We start from the raw sequence: 23,413 nt of genomic DNA, 5'->3' as shown, positions 1-23,413 counted from the left end.
GGAAATAAAACATTATCTCGTTTATTTATTTAAATAATCCACATGTGTGAAAAAGTCTCTTACCTTTGCCAGTGTTTTGTCAGGATGAGTACAGTGGGGACGGTAAAACTGTTTTCCTGGAATGTTAAGATGTCTCGCTGCTGTTTAGCAGTGTGTACACAAGATTGATTGTTAGTGCCAAGACCCTCCCCCTGACTCTGATTGGTTGTTTTTGATCAGGAGTGCTACAGTTCTCCAGAGGGCAAAAGGAACTCGTTCTTTTCACACAATCTTTTATACTGTCATAAAAAAAATTAATCATCTATTTTTATAGACAAAAGTTACCAACCTCAAAATCAAGTGTTTATGTCTAAATATGTATGAGTAAGTTTATGTGCTTCTCTTAATGCTAGCTTGTAAAGTAAGAAGTTTAACTCTTGGGACCTTCTTTCGCCATAAAAATTGAGATATTGCTTTATCCAATTTTTTTACAAAATGTCGTTGGGACTTTAAAGGGGACACATTGAAATATGTAAATAAATGTAGGTAATATAGGCATTTTAATTGAGTTAACTCTGCCAATCAAAAATAGATGCTTTGTTCTTGTCTGGTCAATCTCCAAAGTCCTTACATCTTTTTCTAATTGAGAAAGCTGTTCCCTTTTTTGTTTGTTTTTTATTTGAAACATATTGAAATAATCTGTCCCCTCATATAAGCTTTGAACACTACCCATATATTTGAGTGTGAGGTGTTTAAATGTACTTCCAGATACATGTCAGTTTTGGTATTCATAAAAGTGACAAATTCAGGGTCTCTAAGAAGATATTCTCTAAACCCCCATCTAGCAGAAGAGGAAACCGGTTGATGAAATTCTAATTTCATTTGTGTGGGGTTATGGTCTGAAATCGCAGCTGCTAAATAAGAACAGGCTTTAATTTGGGACAAAAGTGGGCGTGAGGTCAAAAACATGTCAATTCTTGAATAAGTGTTGTGGACATAGGAACAGAATGAACAATCTTTGCTGGTTGGATTACAAAAATGCCAGGCATCCCCCAGTCCTAAGTCCTTCAATCCCTGGGCGAGAGCCACAGCAGCAGGTCTGGAGCCGCAGCAGCAGGTCTGGAGCCGCAGCAGCAGGTCTGGACAGTGTAACATGAGCAGGAGAGGAGCGACCCATTGATGGATTCAGAACCAGGTTACAGTCGCATAAAATATATTTTTCAAACAAATATTAATCTCATTTACTTCATTACATGGACCCAAATTTACTCCTTCACGTGGAGAACAGAGACAGACAAAAGGATGGAAATCGGGCTGAAATGATGCGTTCAAACAAACCTCGGAAGACTAAAAGCAGGAGGCAGTAAGCAGTGATAAAGATACCTAAAGCCTCGAAGAAGAGGAGAGAGCTGAAGAGGAGGGCCGACTTCAAATAATTTAATAAATAAATCAATCAATAATAATAAAAAAAGCAAGCAGCGCAGACCAGTTTGATGAACCTGGCAGCTGCTGCCTGCGTCTGACACACGCTCCACGCTGGCTCCACGCTGACTCCGAGCCCCGGCTGGTATCGCGGGTTTTCCCATGACGTCCTCCGTGTCTGGCTCCCACGGCGCAGGATGTTCGAGGTAACGTCGCGAGCGTTTGGAATTAGCCAAACAGTTCCAGTGAACCAGCTAGTTCACCCGCAGACAGAGGAGAAATGTGCTGCTTCTGCTGCCAACCTGCCTCCATTCATCCAGCAGAGGGAACAGCAAACTGCTTCAAAGCGGTAATTAGTGTCATTTTGGAAGTCCGGGCTTCAGGCGAACTAACGGGGCCGCGGAAAACGTCGCTAATTTAACCTGAATCCGATGTAAACGCAACACGTGAAGCAATATAGTCCCATAATAATGCAGCTTCGTCACTTTGTAAATGGTATGAGCATGAGCATGAGTGAGTCGTTGCATATTAAGCAGGATGGTAGAAGAGATCATTTGACTTCATGCCAGAAGAGCATTTTCATCATTTCACCCCAAACTCGCCTGACGAAGGACTCAAGGGTAAACAACAGAAGTGGAGTTTTACATTCTTCATAAAGTATAATGGAGAAATTTAAGAGAATATTAATTCCAATTTTTGTGTGAAACTGTAACTTTATTATCATTTATTTTTTTTGGCACTTCATAAGTTAATTCCTAGAGAAAAGGAATTAACAAATTCCTCCTCTCTAGGGTGTGAATACTAAACCCATGAATGAAAAACAAACTAGTAAAACTGCTAATGTAAGAATGATAACAAAACATAATTTTCTGACAATTTTTTTTTAATCAAAACTTTATACTCGTTTATGTATCGATGAAATGCCATGTTTTCTTTATTTTGTCAAAAATAAGGAACTATATGTTAAAAAATGTTTAAAGGCAATGTCTAAATATGAAATTATGCTGTTTGTGGTAAAAAAAAATTTTGTGAAAGCTGTTCATGTTTTAGTGCAAATCCAGAACAACGAAGTTCTTAAGTATTTGAAGTTTTAATAGCAATATTAGCAGTAGCAGTGTTACTCCTTTCTGTCCACCAGAAGGTGCTGATTGAAAAATGTTTTCTTTTGTTTTTCTTTTCAACCATTGTTTTTCTCTGGTTCAATTAGGACCCTGAACTTCAAGATCCAGTGTCGGTTGGTCTGAACGAAAACCGTTGTGGGCAGACGGCTGGGCAGCAGCAGGAGAGAAAAGCGGCAGGAAGCCCCGGCTACACGCCAGAGATCCAAGTCATCATCAAAGAGGAAGAAGAGAGCTGGACTGTGAGTGAAAACTGGAGGGGGAAAACCAGAAATGTATATATTCTTATCTAAGCGCGGTCCTACAGAGAGGGCGTTAGCTGTCCACGTCTTAGCATCTTCCTTTTGATTGGCTAAGCGAAAGTCTTTTCTCTGAACTTGCGGTTGCTTACTGGTTCTCTTGTCCCAGAATGCTGTGCGGTTCTAGATCAAAGTTCAGATAAATTATTGAAAATTCAATCAGGTGTAATATCTTGATACTGATCACCTGTCTATAGCGACTTATCTTATTGTTGATGTATTGTGCAGATATACCCATTTTATAGAAAAACATCTGAAAATGATAAACCAAACATCACCTGTTTTGTTCAGATCATTTTACAAAAATTCTTACATGTTCTTTGTCAGTATTCAGCGCAAAATATAAAATATCACAACGTTAGTTTCCCCACTGGTTGCAGGTTGAAATCAATCCTTGTTGAGAGCTGAAATGTTTTTCATTTTTTATTTTTAAGCTTCACTGGGATGCATTTAGTTTGATACAAGCAGAGCAAAATATTATTTGACAAAGTCGTGACTTCATATAAAATTTTATCTCTATTTCCAGTGTTTGGCTGTGTGCCGTGGTTTAGAGAAGTCCAGGCCTGCAACCGTTCTTTATAACTTCAAGTAACACAAAACCTGATTTTTGGATTGTTTGCAGCCTCACAAAGGAGTTTTATTTTTGCTTTCATTGTCTAATCAGGACAAATTGAAGTATTATTATATCAAACTGTAAAAAATATCTGTAATTAATTACAATTTTATTTTTATATAAAACTCCCAAGTGATTGATTGCTTGGGAGTTTTCTAGTCAATATTTTGAAAATTATTGACCATTTTCTAACTGAAATTTTTAGTATTAGTTCCAGGAACCAAATGTAAAAGTTAAGATTACAAAGAAGAGTGTTGAAATAATTTCAGAGTAAAATAAAACATGACATACAAATCTGAAAATGATTTTCTGCAGAAGTTGATGAATGTCACTAAGTTTCGTAATAGTCTAAAGATGACATGTTGGCTTCCCTTCTTGATGCAATGTGTGCTCTCTGCCCAGTATTCCTCGGACCCAAAGATGGCCTCTGCAAACCTGGACGGCCGAACGCTCCACTTAACAGTCAGGCTTCAGACCGGACCGAAGGAGGAGGAGCAGGAGCCAGCGGAAGGAATCAGAGGTTTGATCAACTCGGATGGAGAGGAGGTGACATGGGATGGAAGTAAGTTGATTTACAAGTTCGCTGTATATGTGAATTTTCTGAAACATTTTCAAAGTAGGCCCAATATTCTCTGGACCGACATCTGGGGCCATCACAGAGCAGCTGGATTTGTACCTAGATCAGATTACACACAGGTGGACTCTGTGTGTCGTCGTTAGCAGGTATCAGGCGACTTCTGGATGGAGTTAGTTGTACTCGGAGATAAGGGGGCTGAATACTTTTGCACACCACACTTTTCAGTTTTTTTATTTGGAGAAAACGTTTTTGAATCATGTATAATTTTCTTTCTACTTCACAATCGTATGCCACCTTATGTGGGTCTTTCATATTGAATTGCAATAAAATATATGTGGATTGATCAAACAATTTATCTATTATCTTTTAATTTGAGTTCCTTCTTTCATGGAAAATGTTGATGCAGTTGAGGAAATATACTATGCTATAATTCAGAACAGTATATTTTCTTCTAAAAGACGTAACATTTAACACCAGTTAATTAGTTTCACCAACTAACTTCCGCGCTGAGAGCCGGGTCTGTTTGCCAAAGCGGTCCCTCTTATTCCAACACAAAAGGCCAGGACCCAGGGCTGATCTCGCAAATATTTTAGATTTCCTCTAAATCCCTTCTATGTCTCTTCTTTATCCATCTTTGCAGGAAACGTTTCTGACCAAGAGTCTGATTGCACAGAGGTTTCCCAGTCTGAGAAGGTGACTTTTTGTTGTCTTTTTTGAAAGACGTAACATTTAACACCAGGACATCCCGGGCTGCATGGACAGACAGACAGAATATTAAATTACTGAAAAGAATCATTTCACCAACTGTTTTGGCTTTTCATAAAACTAAACAACCTAAAGTAAGAAACATCTACTCTGATTTAAAGAGGCGGTATTATGTATTTTCCAGTCATATTGTATCATTTTATTGCACAATCAAGCAACAATGTCACCTTCAGTTGTTATAAAAATGCTATATATCAAATATCACTTAAAAGAAATTTGGGTACCTAATTTATCGACTTGAAATTGGTCCTTTGTCTCTTTAAGATTTCCTGAAACTCCGCCTTCAGGAAATCATCACAACATGGCTCCTGTATTGATCCTTTAATAACGTTTTAGCAGGATAATGAACTCAGCAGATGCAGTTCCACTAGCTAATTTCTGCTGGCTAGTTTGAAGAAACAAAGCAAAACTACAGGTATTTCTTGTTTTAATGAGGGAATAAAATTAAAACATGATGTAGAGCTCAAAAAAAAAGTTTTACATATTTTTACATAAAACTTCCCCTTTAATGTCAGAGAGTGAGGAAAATGTATTTTTTTTTATAACTGAGGATGTAGATATTGGGCTTAAACTGTCACCTGTCTTCCACTATCATAATTTAATACCATGTTCATACAAATATAAAATGCACTTTTGTGCTCTGATAACAGACTGTGATGTTTTTTTGTTTTTTTTAATAATTGTGTCAAACAGGAAGTCATCCTGGTGGATTTTCAAAACTCAAGGGACTGCAGCAGTCCAACTCTCGTCATGGCAGTTGTTGGAGATGAAGAAGAAATCGAGGAAGTGGAACAGGAAGAGAGAGTCGTGAGGACGACGAAGATCTCAACTTCACATCCTGGTAAACACGACAGAAGACAAAAATGAATAAACATGCCGAAAGAAGACTTGATTTGGCTTTGAGGTTGTTCTCTTAATTTTGTAGCAAGAATGCGACGGAGACGGGCGAAAAAGGTCAGAGAGCGACCTCTGGCAAACCCAGACCAAGGAGAGCCTGTTCTTTTAAACCCCGGTAGGTGATTGGAATCAGGAAAGTGGAACAAATGCAAATGGATGCTGAGATATTGTTTTATTGAAATCGGCATGCAGTGTAAAAATGGGCGATTTTTGTCTGTCTTTGTTACAGCGAGGAGAAGAGTCCGAAGACATGTTTCTCAGCCTCCACTGCTGTGTGAGGGAGACTCAGAGATACATGAAGGAGGTGAGTCTTTATGACGGTTCTTCCCATAAACATACGCTCACCGATCAAGGACATACGTTTTAGAATACTTTGAGTCTTTTAAAAATGATTTGGAACCGTTTTCTTTTTTATTTTTAGTCATTACTTTTAAATAAATTTATGAATTCCTTCAAATAGCTTAATTCCCAGTGTTGAATCCAGATTTTCTCTAATTCAGACATGGTTTGAGCTAAACTAAATATTTGCATACTGATTTGGTGTTCCTTAATTAGAGAGAGAACATTAATTTAGAAGGATAAAACATTTAATAAAAACAGCATGAGAATTACATTCCATGTACACTTACATTTGTAAGTGTACAAAAGCTTCTCCCTAATGCTTTATGGGCAAGTCTAATTCAAAATGTCATTATTGCATGCTGTTGTTTTTGTTACAGTCTCTATTTTATTTTAAAGTATCAAGACGTAGCCGAAGAAGGAGAAATATCTGCACCTATACCGAACCACAAGAAATAAACTTTGACACTACCCTCTGTGTGACTGGTGAGTCCAGAAAAAGTTTCATCTTGATTTGTGGCAGAATACGTTTTTTTTTTTTTTGGTTTTTTTTTGTAGTTGCTTTTAATGTATTGTAATGTGGGGGCTTTAGAAGAACCATTGAAATTATGTTAATCAGAGGAGTGCAGGGTGTCTGATTTATCAACCAGACCTCTTTTATCTATTAATCTGCAGAGGAATTAAAACCCTTCCCAGTTTTGATAATTGTCTCATAAACAGAAGTTGTAAAATGGTTTATTCTTGTGCTGTTCATGATTTCTGTACAGCAGGTTCTCTTTTCTTGTTACAGCAAAGCAACACTTACAGAAAAAAGATGCCAAACTCTCTGCTGAAGGAGAAAATGAAAATATTTCTACTGGTAAGAGAAGTAAATATATTCATGCTGGCAAAATGTTCTGATTGGTTTGCTGAGGGGAAAAGAAAGTGTGTCCAGTTTTAATCATTTTTTAAAATCTTTTATCTTTTATTTTAATTAAATGTATCTTAATCAACAGAAATAAAGGCTTGAAAACATCAGTTTATGTGTAATCAATTCATATATGTTTCACTGAGTAAACTGAGTTCCTGAGTCAAATTTAGGTTTCAGTAATGTTCTAGGTTACTGAATAAGATGGTATTTCTATCTATTTTAAACAGTAATGCAAGGAAACAGATGGTGTGTGTGTCACCGGTTTATTGTAAAACAAACTGGGAACAGCAGGTGAACCGGTAACTCCTGGAACTGTTTCTGTTTTATGAGTTAGTCGAGTTAAATCTGAAACGACTTCTTGTAAGGACAGCTGGAGTTCTGACTTGAGGGAATGAAGCAGCTGGTTTTTCGGGTTTGAAATGCAAACTGAGGCGAAATGGCACAACAAGCAATCGCTGGAGCAGGTCTGGTTGGCATTTCTTTGTTTTTTTTTACCAGCTTTACTTCACTGTCATTCCTTACTCCCTTACAGGGAAGAGGCGTCCTCAGAGGAAGGCGTCGCGCGTGCCGATAGAAATCCCCCCGGAGCTCCTGAAACAGCCCAGGGAGAAAATCGAGTATCGATGTTCAGTTTGCTGCAAACAGTTTCTCCACGCATACAAACTGGAGCGGCACGAGCTGATCCACACGGGGGAAAAACCATACTGCTGCTCCATCTGTGGGCGGGGCTTCAACCAGAAGGGGAATCTGAAAACACACTACAAAGTCCACCTTGGTGAGAGATTTGACAGTTCTTTACAGGCGCATATCAATCCACTGGAAGATCGTCAGAAAGTTTATTTCTGCAATCATGTTCACCTAAAGTTTATATCTGTGAGTTTGATCGTTAGGTGTTAAAAGTGCAGTATGTAACGTTAATGAAAAAAAAAAAATTATTTACATACCTGTTAAAACTGTCATCATGTTGTGACAGTATTTTATGAGACTTTGCTGGCATATATAGTCTATATAAAACTTTCTGATGAACGAAGGATGAAATGGGTTTGTTTGCTTTTTCCTTCACAAGGTCGAAAAGACGCTGTGGACTCCGAGGACGAGGTGAATCCCTCCGCGTCCGAACTCTCAGAATATCTGAAGTCCCTGCCAGGAGAATCAAAGATTCGTTCGTCCCTCCACTGCCTGGAATGCGGGAAGGACTGCGAAAGCCAGTCGGCTTTGCAGGCACACCACGTCACGACGCACAGCGAGGTCGTGGCCGAGTCGGAGTCGGCCGAGCGCGGCGCGTCACGGTTCCTCTTCTGCCGCCGCTGCTGCGTTCAGTTCGACGACAAAGACCAACTGGAGACGCACATGAAGAGCCACGTCAAGGAGAAGCGCTACTCGTGCCCGGACTGCGGCAAGATGTTCATCAACGAGAGCTACATCCAGATTCACCAGCGCATCCACACAGGCGAGCGGCCCTTCCTCTGCTCGCTCTGCGGCCGGGGTTTCCACACGGCGTCTTCCCTTAAGCTCCACGAGATGCAGCACTCCCAGGAGAGACCGTTTACCTGCTCCATCTGTGGGAAAACGTTTCAGATTAACTCCTACCTGAAAGCACACTACCAGACCCACATCAAAGACAGGCCGTTCGTCTGCAGCATCTGCGGGAAAGGCTACTCCCGAGCTGGGGAGCTGAAAGTCCACCACAGGCTCCACACCGGGGAAAGACCCTACAAGTGCGGGGAGTGTGAGAAAAGTTTCACTTACCGCCAGGGACTTCGGCAGCACCAGCGGACGCACGGCGGCAGGCGAATGGGACCAACCAGGCAGCTTGGCAGACCCAAGCAGCAGAGCAAGTTGGAAATCTGACAATACTTCAGTTCACGCATTCCTATTAGTGGTGTCACAGTAAACTGCTCTTTACTCTTCTATCTTCCGTTCCTTTGGAGGTGGTTTCTGAGCTGGGGAACAGTTTGGAGGCTTACTGTGTTTTCTATGTCGTGTGTAAGTTCTGTGCCTACGTCTGAATGCTTCCTCTTTGCTGGTAGCTCTTCTGTTCTATTTTAGTGCCTTTTGTAAACTGCATGCCAAATAACAAACATGTTTTTTTTTTTTTTTAAATGCACTACATCGATGTTATTTCAAACTCCTCGTTGTTGAAATACAAACTTTTGTTAGAAACACATCTGTGATTTTGTTTTCTTCATATTAAGTAATACAGTGTTTATAAAAGATGGATAGAAATATTGCCTGTTTTAGGCTTTAGTCCTGTTTTAGAAATTTTAAACTAATGCATGAAGCGGTTTTTTTAGATATGAAGGGTTTCTGCTGAGTTTTAAAAGGTCACAGAGGTCGCTTCTGTCAGACTGCCCCAGGGCAGATGGTCCTGCAATGAGGTTTGGAGTGGATGAATGGGTGAATAACTGAATGTAGTGTAAAGCGCTTTGGAGTTCTCTGGACTAGATAAAGTGCTCTACAAGTACAGGCCATTCACCATTCTTATTGTTAGACTTTAAAAAGTCATGAATACCGTATTTATAGATGTCATATTTATTTTAGTAATAGTTAAGACTGGTATTATTCGTACCTCTGGCAGATTAAGATGTAAAGTCATTCTTCTACATTAACCTAGAGATTAGAGCGATGGCAAGGAGGCTTTCCAACCTCAATTTTGAAGCAAAGAGAAACATCAGCACACATCAAAAAGATTGCATTAAAATGTATTTTTCTTACTCCTGTCCGTGTGGTACGCATGTTAGTATAGTAGTTATTTAAAATAACTCTTGATAGACTTGAGGAGAAATAAACGTTTTAGAGATGAAGCGAGAAGGACTTGTAATGCAAACATGAAGCAGTCTTTTAGTTTCCTCCATTTACTTGCCCACATTTGCCTTCCACCCGCCACGCAGCTTCAGGAAGAAACACCTTGTTGTGCTTTTATTGTGATAACCGGAAGTTCCGAGGGTCTGCAACGCCAAGTCAAGCCGAAAGTGTTGTCATCAGTCGTTTTTCTAACGTGACTCATTTGTTTGTTTACAATCATTTGACGCGCTGTTTCAGCAGCCGGAGCGCCGACCTGACGCCTCGACTCGCCTACTGCCGCTGCGTCGCAACAAACTATTCCGAAGCGACTCCCTTTCACCCGAGGGAACAATCTATGCAGAGGTTGGTCAACATGTCCATTGTCTGTCGTTAGCTAGTCGAGTTAGCGAGTGTTATCCACAGCTGAGAGAGAGGGGGGGCGGGGGTCTTGTAGAAATCTGGTGAATTTCTAGCGGGCTCTGATGATTGTCACCTAATGGTTTTTTTTTTTTTTTTTGTCAAAATGTAGGTCATTATCAGCTGCTTGTTAAGATAAATGATGCTGTGAAACGCCGCCCGTGTCTCCGATAGCTGGCTATCAGCGGTTCCCCCCAGAGCAGCAGGAGGTGGTCGCTGACCAGCTCGGCGGTGACCGCCGCTGTCACGATTAAAACAACTTATTCTCAGGCCAATTGCGGTCTGCTCAGCTCACTGCGTCTGCTGAGGGTGGTGTCTTTATCCCCCCTCCAGGTCTATTAGAGAGCTCTGTACTCTAACAGGTCAATTAATGTCTTGAAAACAGCAGAATTAGCAGCCTGGAGCTAATGCTACCGGGCTAGCTTGTTGTCTTTACGTTGAATAATCAAAGTCCCAGAAAATCCAGGTGACACCTTCCCGTCAGATTTGTGGCGCGAGGAAGGAAGCGCGTTCCGTTTCGAGTCACTCTTCCATCCTCCGCTTGGCTGTCCTTGAGGAGGACACTGATGTCCTCCAGGGTGGAGACAACAACACCGGACCACCGACGCCCTTTAACTTGTTTACCTTTTGTACCGTTACGGTCACAAACCTCAATATGTTTCAGTCGGATTTGTGAAGTTGAAAGGGAAATGACACATTGTTTTTTTTAATTCATTCATTTCATTTATTTCACAAAGAGATATCTGAAAAGTGTGGCTTGCCTTTAAATTTAACCTCCATGCCCCCAAGTCTGTGATTTGTCAAATTGCCCTCAACCGCAATTGCAATGCAATGATGCTTATTTTGAGGTATGTTTCTACAAGCTTTAAAACTTTTGTCCATTCTTCTTGATAATTTCCCATTCCTGACATTGAATGCCGGTGCATTTTTTGTGATTTCACATGCTTTTCTCAAAACCACTGGCCTGCAACCTTTATAATCCAATTAAACATTTTTTGCCCTAAACTCGTTTAGAGGTGCAAATGTAACCTGACTTTTTTGGGAAAAAAAACATCATAAATGAAAAATTATAGTTTATCTATACATTTTTAAAAATACCAGATTACAGGAAAATCTATCTAAATCTAATTTAAAAAAAAACATTTCACTTCTATATTTCAGAAAAATAGAAAACATTTACAAAAAAGGATAGATACATTTTCTCTATGTGATGTTAACATTTGTGGTAAAATAACAGAAAGTATATAGTTTCCGACCTATTGACCAAAAAATAATCTTAAAATAATATCATTTTTACTTTAAATGTCATTCTTTTGTTAACGTTTAATTGAATTACTTATTGAAAAACTGCTAAAACCTGCATTTGATATTATTTTTAAAGACATTAACTTGTTCTTTATCGTTTTAAATGTCGAAATGCATGTCTGACCACCAACTGGAAAGATAGACACCCTGTCTTGCCCAATAACTGAGACAGATGGACACAGGTTCAAACCAGCAACCCCGGGGTTAAAAGATGAGCTTACACAGTGCGACTGCAGATCGGCAGGTCTCAGACCCCCAAACTAAATCCATCTGTGTTTCTGCAGTTTCAAATTTTTTGCAGTCTTTTAGTGGTTTTCTTCACGGCTCACCCTACACTTGTTAGATTTATCACTTCTCTTTCAATGTTTTTCTTCTTTTAGCTCAATTTTATTTTGATAAAAGTTAGATTTTTGGAAGTGTGCAGCTAGTACCCATCCTGTTGACACACTTTACGTTTGACAGATTACCGATATTTGTGGTTTAGTATTGACCGGTACCGATCAGACACACAAAAAAAACAATTACTAATTCATCTCATAATTCTGCACAAGTAAGCCATTGTTGAAAAATGTGGAAAACCATTTCGTTTATGTTGTTTTGATGCTTGGTCTGCAATGCTCTAATTAGTAAAATCTTCACATCATCATCATCATCATCATTATATACTTGTCCAAACTGAAATGATAAAATACACCTGAGGAACTGAGGATGTCTTGACATAACCCAGACTCTACTGATTCACAAGCACAAAAATCAGTGATTGTATTTGATAAGGCAGTAAACAGTTGAATCTTCGTCTTAGAAATTTCATTTTACTGCACCTGACTTTGAAACTTATACCTTGTTGTACTTGGCGACTATTGACAAAAAAAAATTTCTTCACCTTCACAGCTGCAATATGAGCTGTTTGCCTATATTGTTACAGTCAAATATGAATCTCTCTTTTGCTAGATTATATATTTGAGAGATGGGTTCAGAGAACTCTGACCACTTTGGACCAGCGGCGGTCCTTGTCGACGAAGACGAGCAAGAAGTAGGTGGTCTAATCAACTCAGACGGGGAAGAAGTGGAGTTCTCCGAAGTCAGTAAGTAATTAAAGATCTTAAAGTTAAGTTGGCTGTAGAAAGATTAATATTTGTGGGTTTTTTTTTTAGTTTAAAACACCTTGAATAGTAGAAATCAGCATGCAACTTTGATAGAACAGATAAAACTGGCTATTAACAAAACATGACTCAACTTTTTTTCTTTTTAAACATTGATTGTAGTTTTCTGGCCGATAGGCAAACTTAAAAAAAACCCTGACCTACCAATTACAAATTTGACCGATACCGATTTTTTTTTAATTTTTATTGAAAGCTCAGGAAGTACAGCAACAAAGTTGCTAAGTTGGCGACAGTGGGGTGACTAATCGTGCAGCTGCAGACATGATCTGGTGGGTGGGTGTGTCTGTTAGACCTGAGTAAAGTTGGTGGGGGCAGGGAGTTGACCTTTGATGACCTCTAGAAACGTTTTTATATCTTTAAAACGATAGGTGCACAAATGTATCACACCAATTTTGTCTGATTTGAAGAAGGTGGGGGGCCAACTTCTCTCAGGTGTCAGTCAGCCCTCTCTCACCACAGTACTAAGGGGAACAGTAGCTGATTTTTAGCATAAGACAAGAGTTAGACAAGATCGGTTTCACAGCCTAATGTTAGCCTATCGCCGCTCTCCCAAAATTTAGACTGATGTATCTGTGTACTTACAATTAAAAATGTAAAAATATAAAATTTTCTCATTTGTATGTCATGAAAAAATATGTGGAATAATTGATGCAAAGAAACACTCTGGGATCCACTGAATGTCACTGAATATTGTGCTATTCCTTAACTTGTTTTCACACAGGAGCAAATCCCATCTCAGGCGTCATATCTGCAGAGACTCCCTCCAAGAAATTGATTCAGAGTGAGAGTGAAAAGCTAGCATCCCTCCACAGCTGCTCGGTTTGTGGGAAAGACTTTCCTTATGCCTCTAAGCTTCAGCGACATCTGCGCACTCACTCGGGAGAGAGACCCTTCCCTTGCTCCATGTGCGAAAAGAGATTTCCAGAGAAAGGGCTCCTCATGATCCACGAAAGGGTCCACACGGGCGAAAAGCCGTTCCCGTGCACTTTCTGCACCAAGAGGTTTGCCAGTCAGGGGGAGCTTCGGCTCCACCGGAGGACTCACACGGGCGAGAGGCCCTACCACTGCTCCATCTGCCTGAAGAGCTTTTCTCGGCACTGGCACTTAAAGACACACCTGGAGGCGATGCACTGCGAGGTAGTCGCAGGCTTCACGAGGAAGAAGTTCCCATGCTCGGACTGTGAGAAGAGCTGCAACTCGGCGGCCGAGCTGAGGGACCACCAGCGGACTCACACTGGAGAAAGGCCCTTCCAGTGCTCATTCTGTGACAAACGGTTCGCCTTGTCTGGAACACTGGTGAGGCACGAGCGCCTCCACACCGGTATCACCCCCTACCACTGCTCTGACTGCGGCAAGACCTTCGCGCAGCAGTGGACGCTCACCACGCACATGAGGACTCACACGGGAGAGAAGCCATATAGCTGCTCTCAGTGCGACAAGTCGTTTGTCGCTCCTGGGGAACTTCGGAGGCACACCAGGATCCACACAGGAGAGAAACCATACACCTGCGTTGACTGCGGACGGCACTTCTCGTTAGCGGGAACTCTGAGAAACCACCGGCGGTCGTGTATGTCGACCAAGAACGAGTCCGTCCCTGATGTCGTCTTGGGAGTGAGTCAAGCATCGGCGGATGAGTCGTGCCTGGAGGGCCAGGGTAACTCCATCATCTGTGAGGTAGTAACAGGACACAGCATTTTGAAACTTGTTTCTTTAGTTTACTCAGTTATTTTTTTTATTTTTATGAAACTGTATTTGAAGGTACCTGAAAGCGAGACCTCCCCAAATGCTGCTGAGCGTCCTAACTGTGTCACATTGCCTCAGCCAGAAGTTATCCCGAGGACAATGGAAAACCCTTCAGAGAACCACGTTTCCACTCCCCATGTGAAAGTTATAGTGAAACAGGAAGAAGAGGAGGAACCTTTATACGGTACTTCAAAGTATTCTCGATATCCTCATTATTTGCTGAATTAAAGTGTCAGTATTATGTAAAATGCACTTTTTTTAGCTTTCCATCATGTTATAATGTTATTACTTCATCAAAAATATACATGGAGTGTTGCTTTGATTCTTTCATGCATGTTGGAGAAATCCTTTAATCTCCCATGGCGACTGTTAAGCTGTGCCAAACGCCTGGTGGACCTAGAGCTGCCTTGAAGGACAAAGCTCTTCCTTCCTCTGAGCGGCAGTTTCCAAGCTTCTCAGCTTCTGCCTCACAGAGCAGCCATCTTGTGCGACTCCCCCACTCAGCTCCTTCAGACTAGCCAGCAGCAATTAGCAAGCACCTCGTGGAACTGAGCATCTGCTGAGCTCATTGTACAAACTACTTCTCAATGCAAAGCTGGTAAAAATTTTGTTAAGGGGTTAATAGAGGAGCAACATTGAGATGACTTCCTGGAGGTGGAGTTTCAGAAAGAGCAGGAGTTTTTTAATGGAACCGAGCCCTAGTTTCAAGAAGTTAAATTACAACGTCAAATTTCTATACATGCAGCATTCTTATTACAACTGACGGTAACATTGTTACTTGGTTATGCTGTAAAGTGGCATTATGTGCCTGAAAAATACCTACTACTTCCCCTTTAAATGTAAATTTAACTTTAGCGATATTATGTAATGTTCATACGGGTGGTGTCCTTACATTGATAGAGGAAACTCCAGACCACGCATCAGATGGGGAGAATTGTGAGACTCCGGAAGAAAATGAAGAGCTGCATCAGCAAAGCAACAATGAGATTAGGATTACAGTAAAAGATGAAGAGGAGGGGTCAGTAAACGGTAAGGAGACACCAACCCTCATGTAGCATTTTGTCCCACAAATAAAGCTAGAGATGCACAAATCAGGCTGATCTCCAGTTTGTCTCTGGGGTCTGCCAAGTCAAGTCCAACTTTCTTTCTAAGGACAGTAATCTAAAATGCGATGAATCATTTGGAATTCAGTCTAAGACTAAAATAAGTAAGATTTTCAATTAAAAACCCTGAAATTAATTTTGAATCTGTTATTTAAGTTCTTTCACCATGAGATTGATACTTAGTGCAATTCTAGCCAATCAGCTTTCCAGTGTTTCAGGACTCTGTAATAATTTATGGAACTTCTTTTACAAAATCCTTCTTTAGAAATGTGGGCTGACTTTAATGTTGGGAGCCTCTGTGGTTCTACAACAGGTTTAGCATTAACATGCTAGTTCAGGCATGAATAGCGTCTGATGAAAGTCCTTTTAGGAAGTGGCTTTATTGTCTATCGTCATGTTTTTTTGGTTTTGTAATAGTTGGATGAACTTCACTTAAACATGTACTTTAGCAATGACAGTACCCCCTGTAGGGTTGAACTATGTTTGGGTTGTTGTGAGTTATAAAAAATAACTATTATTCTAGGAGACAGACCGTTAAGAACCAGGGAGAGTGTGAAAGAGCTTGGAAACTAAGTTTGTGGACGTGCTTTCCACTAGCAAGTCCACAAACACTTGCTAGTGGAAAGTCATTGTCCTTCCAAGAGAAATGGTTTGACAGTTTTTCTTGGTTACGTTACAGTCCAACATTGAGAGGAGTCTTGTGTTTTTGTTTTCAAATCAGTCCGTACTGCGATGAATACCAGATGCTACTTTCATTAGTGCAGCATTCAGAAAGCCATTCAGAAATATACAGTGCACTAAAACTCCCAAGTCCATCATCAGTTTGCGATTACAAGTGGACAATGGACATCAACTAAATCCAATCACGGGCCAGTTATCCACCACATGGGGTAAAGTCGCTATTTGTATCAACTTCTCTCATATAAGACTTATTAAGATTACCCCACTTTTCTAAAGAGGTTGATAGACTATTATGTACACAAGCCTCAAAGCACAGAATGAAATTCTAAGCATCCTGGCCAATGCAATAATTCAAAGCATTGCAAATGATCAGTTTTCATTGACAGTTGATGAAACCCAGGATGTTTATGGCACTGAACAAGAAAGTGTCTTCACTTTGTAGACCATGACCATTTCCCAATTGAGGCGTGTATTGTACCTTTCAAGGTGTCTGACACAACGGGCCAAGGCATTGCAAAGGTGGTGATAGGTGTGCTGTTGATGCTTAATCTGCCCATGTCTGGCTTTCGTGGGCCGAGTCAAACATAGCTGGCGAACCGTTAGGCATCCTGTTTGGTCAGTCAGTAAAATTCAAGACCATACTTGAAAACATTGCCACGTCTGAAAATACACCCCTAACTAACATGAAAGAGTATGCCCAACAAGGTGCACTATGTGTCATTCTGCAGTAGTAGATGTGTTAGGACAGGATGAATGGATACTCTGTAAGTTGGAGGACATGGCAAAATATGCTGAACTGCCAAGTGGCTGGGAAGTCTGGGCCTTCCTACTTAGGCTCTCCGCGACCTGATTCTGGATAAGTGGATGAAGATGGATGCCAGTGGCTTCTTTGAGGATTTCAGCAAAGGAAAGACTATGTAGGTTCTCGCCTTTGCGTCAGCTGTTGTTTGAGAGTTTGAATGCCTTAATATTTCACTTCATAAAAATCTCAGACTGGGCTACAGTCGTCTTTTCAGAAAAAATAAATGACGGGAGCTACCTTGCACTCTATGAGAAAGCAGCAACATTGGTTGACTTTCTTGATTCGTTTGACTCCATTCAGAATCAAGATTGAAGATGCCTTTTTGGCAAAGCAGTGGATAGAGGTGTTTAAAGTTTTGGATGCTAAAGGTTCAGTTTGAGGAGCATTTTGAACAGGACGGCATCAAGATTTAGCTAAAATAGGAGACTGCACTCATGACAAAATGCATAGATAATTAGCCCAGACCTTATCCTGAGCAAAACACAAGGTCCTTTCCTAAACAGTTCCCCAAACACTTCTGTAGCACAATGGGTGAGGCAGTAGAGGTTTTTATGTGACCAAGTTGCAACCCTCCTCAGACTTGTGTTGGTACCAGTGCCTTCATGTGAAGCTGCAGGGAGTTTTAGTGCACTACGCAGGGTAAAGACATGGCTATGTGCTAATATGACCCAATACAGACTCAACAATGCAATTTTTTGTGATATCTTTAAAGATAGAAGAAAGTAATCTCCCAGGAATTTCTTGGATCCATAGGAAACATCTTTGGCCTTTTTTGTCTGATCATTCTGGCTAAATGGTAAAATATTTTCCGTGATGTAAGGTAGAGTTCAATCTTGTTCGTCTTTGTGCCTAATTAATAATTATGTTGTACAAAACAATACAGTGCAGTGAATGTACATTCTAGTTATTAACTTTATTTCTTTTTTAGATGATCATTTAAATGACTTCTAACTTGTACTGAGAGACACTGCAATAAATCGACGTTTGAGAAATATTATTGTTTGATTGGTGAGGTTACTCAATAAAGTATTTCTCCTGCTTGAAAAGTTATTTCTGTTGAGCGCTTTGAATTTCTGTAAAGGTTTTGGAGCAGAGATTAGATCAGTGACATTGACCACAGGAATTTTGAATATAAGCCAAACTCAAATATAAATAATATTTAAATTAGAGTTTGGCTTCCATGGGTCTCAACACAGATAATGACCATGATGTGACTTAGCCCTTTTGGAGACCATTTTTTACTTGGCTTGTATTCTATACGTTAAACAACATTATTGAAATTGGGGAACTTTCTGTTAAATTAAAATTTTGTTCTTGTACCAGTTGGGTGTGTGAGAGAGACATTTCATAATTTAAAAAGTTATCAATTTATTATTCCTGTGTTTCCATTGGCCATATAATTGCTCTAATTTGATTTTTGAAAAATAAATTTGCTTATCAGAAACATGGCAATTAAAAAAAAAAATTCCACGTTATTCGGTAAGCTGTTTTTTAGCACTGGATGAGGTAGCTTTTCGGCCAAATAGCAATTAGTGTATTTCACAAAACTGCAACGTTAACACTTTTTTGCGTCGCACGTGATAAAAACGGAATGTCACTGCTGGAGGAAAACACGAAGAAGACAAGAAGTGATAGGAGGATGATGTCACTGTGTGTTTTCTAACAACTTCTCACGTGAACAAACTTTTACGTGTGATTTCAATTTTGTGTCTTATTTATTGGAAACACCACAATTGGGAAATTGTGTTTTTTAACAGTAGCAAAATTCTGTAATAAATTATACAATTATATACAATAGTGAATTGAAACAATATTTTTTTTTGGTTCATTTGTATTGTTTTTGTCTCTGAAGTGTGGTGCTGGAAGAGAATGAAAACTTACCTTTAAAATACCTGGAGTTTACTGTAAGTAAAGTGTACAAACCCTGTTTGTGCTCCTACGACATGTCAGTTTAAAGTCTTTTTGCCCAAATTGTCTACAGAAAATCCGGATGCTGACGAAGACGTTGAAAAACGCGGTCTTCCAACGTCGCCTGAGGAGAAGCAAAGTCGAAGCAACTCGAAGAGTTCCTACTGCTGCGGGCTCTGTGGGAGAGACTGCCACAAGATGTCGGCGCTGCAGATCCACATGCGCATTCACTCAGGCGAGAAACCCTACCAGTGCTCCCTCTGCGGGAAACAGTTCACACAGAAGGGTCAGCTAAAAGGTCACTTTAAAGTCCACACCGGAGAGAAGCCGTATTCCTGTCCGGACTGCGGCAAGAGCTTCGCCCACTCCGGCGCCATGAACCGACACCGGCTCACCCACACGGGTGAGAAGCCGTACCACTGCTCTGTGTGCGACCGCAGCTTCAACCAATCCGGCCGACTGAGGGAACACGAAAAAATCCACCTGGGGGAGAAGTTCGACTGTCCCGAGTGCGACAAGAGCTTCACGCGCGCTTCCAGCCTCAAAAACCATGTGAGGCTGCACACCGGGGAGAGACCGTACGGCTGTGACGTCTGTGGGCGGGGCTTCAGCCGCTCGCAGAGCCTCAGGCTCCACAGGAGGAAACACTTTGAGACCGAGGGAACGTCTCCGGTCGTCACGAAGAATGACGACTTGTATGAGAGCGACAATAACTCCCCCATTAATATGTGCATAACGGAGAAAAATGACTGAAAAAAAACTATTTATTTAACCAGATATATATTGGTAGTGTTTAATATGAGATCAAAAGTCTGTAAATCTGAGAAAGTGGAACGTAGCCACTTACCTCTGTGAATTTATTGTTACCCATCTGTGATGCTTCTATATAAAAAGTGTTAAAAACTAAAATATTTATCGCTGAAGTGTACAAACAGCCTTATGAACAGAAACATGTGATCTGTGCTACCAAACAGGATTAGCTGCTCATCAAGAAACACGAAGCTGGGTTACTCCTCACCTGGGTTCAGCACTATTTATTTATTTATTTATTTGACCTTTTTTTTGTCCGTAGTAGGGAATTTATAGTGAAACAAGTTTTTTTTATTTGAAAATAAAAAAAAACAAACAAAAAAAGTACTTCTTTCCTCTGATTTTCTGAGATGCGCCATTTCACTTCATTATCGTGTAAAATGTATTTATTTTTTTGAGTTTCACATCACGTTATAATGGTATTCGTTCATTAAAAACATGCCTGGAGAAAGAGGCCCAATTGCGAGGAGTTAAGTTGGAAAGTCAAACTGATGTATAGACAATCCTGGACACGTCACGTTGCTACGTGTCCAGGATCCCTGCTGGAGGACAAAAAAGCTGCTTGCCGACGATGATTATCGTTGGTTTTACTGTCAACATGATGCGCTAAATCTTAATTGTGCTTGACATATTGAAGAAAAAGTGACACGGTGTTTGCGGCTAATTGTCAACACTATGAAACATATTAAAAGACGTTTATTAAATACACACCCTGTTGCAGGGGTCTCCAAAGTACGGCACAGGTGGGCTGATTGGACTGATTGGGGCCCCAAGCTCAGGTGATTGGTAGAAATGGGGGCTTTTTATGTTTTATTCGTGCAAAATTATTACAGACAAATTCTAATCTTCCTAGCACACACACGCACAAGAAATGTGTCTTAATACTCATATTTTTTGCGTTCTATTCATTTTCAGCAATGTTTCCATTACAAATGTTCAGATGTTTTTCTGGCTATTCTGCTAATGTAAAAAAAAAAAAACACTTTTAGCGAATGTACTAATTTTAAATTCAATTTGTACAATTCAGTGGTTAAAGGAAGCACAGCTAAAGTAAAACGAACCACATCATGTTTTTGGCTCATGACTTTTACTCTGAAAGGAACTGCTGTGCAACTAAATCTGTTATAATTTTTTTTTTTTTTTTTACTTGGCTAAATACAACTGGCTTGTTTAAAGTCAGAGTGACTTCAATTCTTTTTTCATTACTGAGAATTAGACCATTTATTAGCCAAAAGAATGTCCAAACTGGATTCCTTCCTCATAATGAAAACGCGCAAAACCCTTTTTAACTTCTGGATGTACAATGTTTTAAACTTTCCTCTGAAAAATTCAACCCCTTTATTTAAATAATTGTTTTGCTTATCTTGTTAAGTAGTAAAAGTAAAACACCACACATTTTTGGTGGTTTAAATAATTTAAAAAATGATTTTCTTTTTTTTTGTCTTGTAGGAACTGTTGCCTTTACAATTTTTGCTCGGGACAAAACCTTCGGATACCCCTGCCAGTGTGCTTTTTTTATCTTTCAAACTCAAAACTTTGCAGTGATACACATCCCTGCATGACCAGCATTTTTATTATCATTATTTGTACCTTAGAACGTAGGTGCTGTGAGATTTTAATGGTTTAAAACCCCAAATTATTAACTTCAACGAAGGATTTACACCTTCTGTCTTCAGCAACCTCCACAAACCGCCACCAGTACGGTTCATATCCCAAAATCCTACCTCCATTGCAGGACTGAAGTAAATTTCTAACTAGGTTATCAGTTTTTAATTTGCTGTTTATGTCAAGAGAAAAAGAGATGAATCACTATATGATATGTCAAACCTGCTTTATAGTCCAGGCCTCGGTTGTGTTCAGATTCTAACGGTATGTGTTTAATAAACGGAGTAAAAATTCTTATAACAGCTCAGATTTACACACAGAAATGCATTGAGAACGCTGCAGGTTCTATCCACAACCAAAACCTTAGGAAAACAATAACATCTCAATACAGAAAGTAAAGAAAATGGATTATTAGTGAGTTTTTTTTTTTTTTTAATTAACAAGTGTTTACATATTTCCATCTACGCAAACGTTTTCTGAAGATTTAGTTTCCTCTGAATCTGGACGAATGTTTTGTATGAATTTTTTATTTGTGTAACCGCCGTCGAAGTGACTTCACCCTGAACAGGCGACCTCGATCGGACACATTCCAGAGTTCGTTTTGCCTCTGCATCATGTGGCAGCCCACATGTTTTCATCTGGATAAAGCTCCAGAATCTGGGCTGGTGTTTTCATGACGCCAATCTGGTTAGTTTGGGACCAAAACGCAGCTGCTTTACTGCTGCGTTTGGGATGTTGTTAAAGCTTCTGCTTTCTTTCAGTGCTTCTGAACTGATCGGTAACTTTGATGAGTAGGTCTGACGACATAGAATGAGAAACATGACCACAGCATGATACCTGAGTCACCGTGCTTTAATGTATGGTGACCAAAACTAATTGTTTGAGGACTTAGGTCCAAAAGGAGGAATCTTGTTATTGTTCAGCAAAATGTTGCACCAAATCACTTTAGGACAGTCAGTCAGTTTGTTCTTTGGCAAATTTTAATCTGCAAATTTTAATCTGCTATTTTTTATTTGTATTTTTATTTTTCAATAATTTGACTTTGTGCCGGCTTCCTGCCAAAATCTTCACATTTTGGTCTTGTCATTTTCAAGGTACAATATATGTGAACTCTGGAGTTTTCCAAAGTTTTCGCCCTTTTGGCAATTCTTTCAAATGGCATCTTTCTGTTTTCTTCCTGGTCTTTTATGTCACAGCATATTCAGGTCATTGAAAAAAAGGAGTAAATATTTACCAAAAGAACATCTGTCCTTTTCTAGAATTTTTTTTTAAATGTTTTGCAGAAAAAAAAGTAGGAATTTCCTAGTTTGAAAAGTCAAAAATGTTCAACTTTTGGAATTAATACTTTTTTCTTTTTTTTTAATCTATCCCACAATTTAGAGTGTTTTTTCTAGCAACCATTTGGCTTTTCTAGTTGAGAAATGTCCTTGTCATATCTTGAAAATTTCGAGTTTTTTGGCCGACATTTACTCCTTTATTCCCTAATAGTGCATGGAAAACCAGCACTGTGTTGTACTGTTAGGCTCTAGTTTTCCTTTTTCACTTCTTTACGAACTTTCGCCACTCCAGTCAGCTTTTTATTCCAAGCCTGGTGTTTGGTTCATAGGGATTGTCCTTCTACTACCAACATGTGTTGGCTCACTTTGAATTAATGATTTAATTGGATCAAATTAGCAACATACGTGCGATGTTGAACTGATATTATTTTGAACATGTCTGTAATTTTCGACAACTAACGCGCTCAAAATCAGCTCTCACTGCAAACACAAAGACACAAAGTCTCAATTATTCTAATTTACTGTTTTCTTGTGTTTAGAGTTGTCGGTGATTCCACTTTGTCCGAACAATGCTCGTCTTATTGATAATTTTGAATGTGAACATGGAACAGATAAGTATTTTTATTGGGTCTTCCAGTATACATTAACTCATTTTGTTTTTAAAATGAAAACTGAGTCAACTTTTTACATTTTGTTTTTAAAAGGAATATGCTTGAATGTTTTCAACACAATAAGGACCAAATTGCGTATGGGACATGAAACGTATTCTTTTATTCTTGATTATTTAAGAAATCCTTTGTGAATAAGAAACTGCGTCATCATTACGTGTGCCTTTAAAGTGATGAAACATCACTGAGAGGGCGCATCTATTATCAGCTCCGAATTGATTAAACAGT

The 23,413-nt window shown here is 39.7% G+C and overlaps 2 protein-coding genes across 3 annotated transcripts; both read left to right on the top strand.

Annotated features, from left to right (window-relative positions):
- Positions 1 to 1,444: 1,444 nt before the first annotated feature.
- Positions 1,445 to 9,075, top strand: LOC129376853 (zinc finger protein 660-like). Of its 2 annotated transcripts, none has more exons than XM_055056460.1 (11): positions 1,445 to 1,607; positions 2,609 to 2,761; positions 3,834 to 3,993; positions 4,649 to 4,701; positions 5,467 to 5,614; positions 5,699 to 5,785; positions 5,900 to 5,974; positions 6,409 to 6,495; positions 6,800 to 6,868; positions 7,452 to 7,694; positions 7,986 to 9,075. In XM_055056460.1, exons 1-11 carry the CDS (start codon positions 1,599 to 1,601, stop codon positions 8,768 to 8,770), a joined length of 1,869 nt encoding a protein of 622 aa, XP_054912435.1. In that variant the 5' UTR covers positions 1,445 to 1,598; the 3' UTR covers positions 8,771 to 9,075. The 2 variants fall into 2 exon arrangements, with proteins under 2 accessions (XP_054912435.1, XP_054912434.1); XM_055056459.1 differs by lacking the exon at positions 1,445 to 1,607 and adding an exon at positions 1,614 to 1,750.
- A 381-nt stretch (positions 9,076 to 9,456) lies between these two features.
- LOC129376852 (zinc finger protein ZFP2-like) lies at positions 9,457 to 22,236 on the top strand. The gene is made up of 6 exons (XM_055056458.1): positions 9,457 to 10,066; positions 12,377 to 12,510; positions 13,310 to 14,262; positions 14,347 to 14,515; positions 15,232 to 15,360; positions 18,899 to 22,236. Exons 2-6 carry the CDS (start codon positions 12,393 to 12,395, stop codon positions 19,576 to 19,578), a joined length of 2,049 nt encoding a protein of 682 aa, XP_054912433.1. The 5' UTR covers positions 9,457 to 10,066; positions 12,377 to 12,392; the 3' UTR covers positions 19,579 to 22,236.
- Positions 22,237 to 23,413: the final 1,177 nt, after the last annotated feature.

The sequence above is a fragment of the Poeciliopsis prolifica genome, unplaced genomic scaffold, assembly GCF_027474105.1.
Source record: "Poeciliopsis prolifica strain line A6 unplaced genomic scaffold, Auburn_PproV2 SCAFFOLD045, whole genome shotgun sequence".
Taxonomy (NCBI): domain Eukaryota; kingdom Metazoa; phylum Chordata; class Actinopteri; order Cyprinodontiformes; family Poeciliidae; genus Poeciliopsis; species Poeciliopsis prolifica.
Note: the sequence above shows the minus strand (reverse complement) of the source record. Positions and strands in the feature narration are given on the sequence as shown.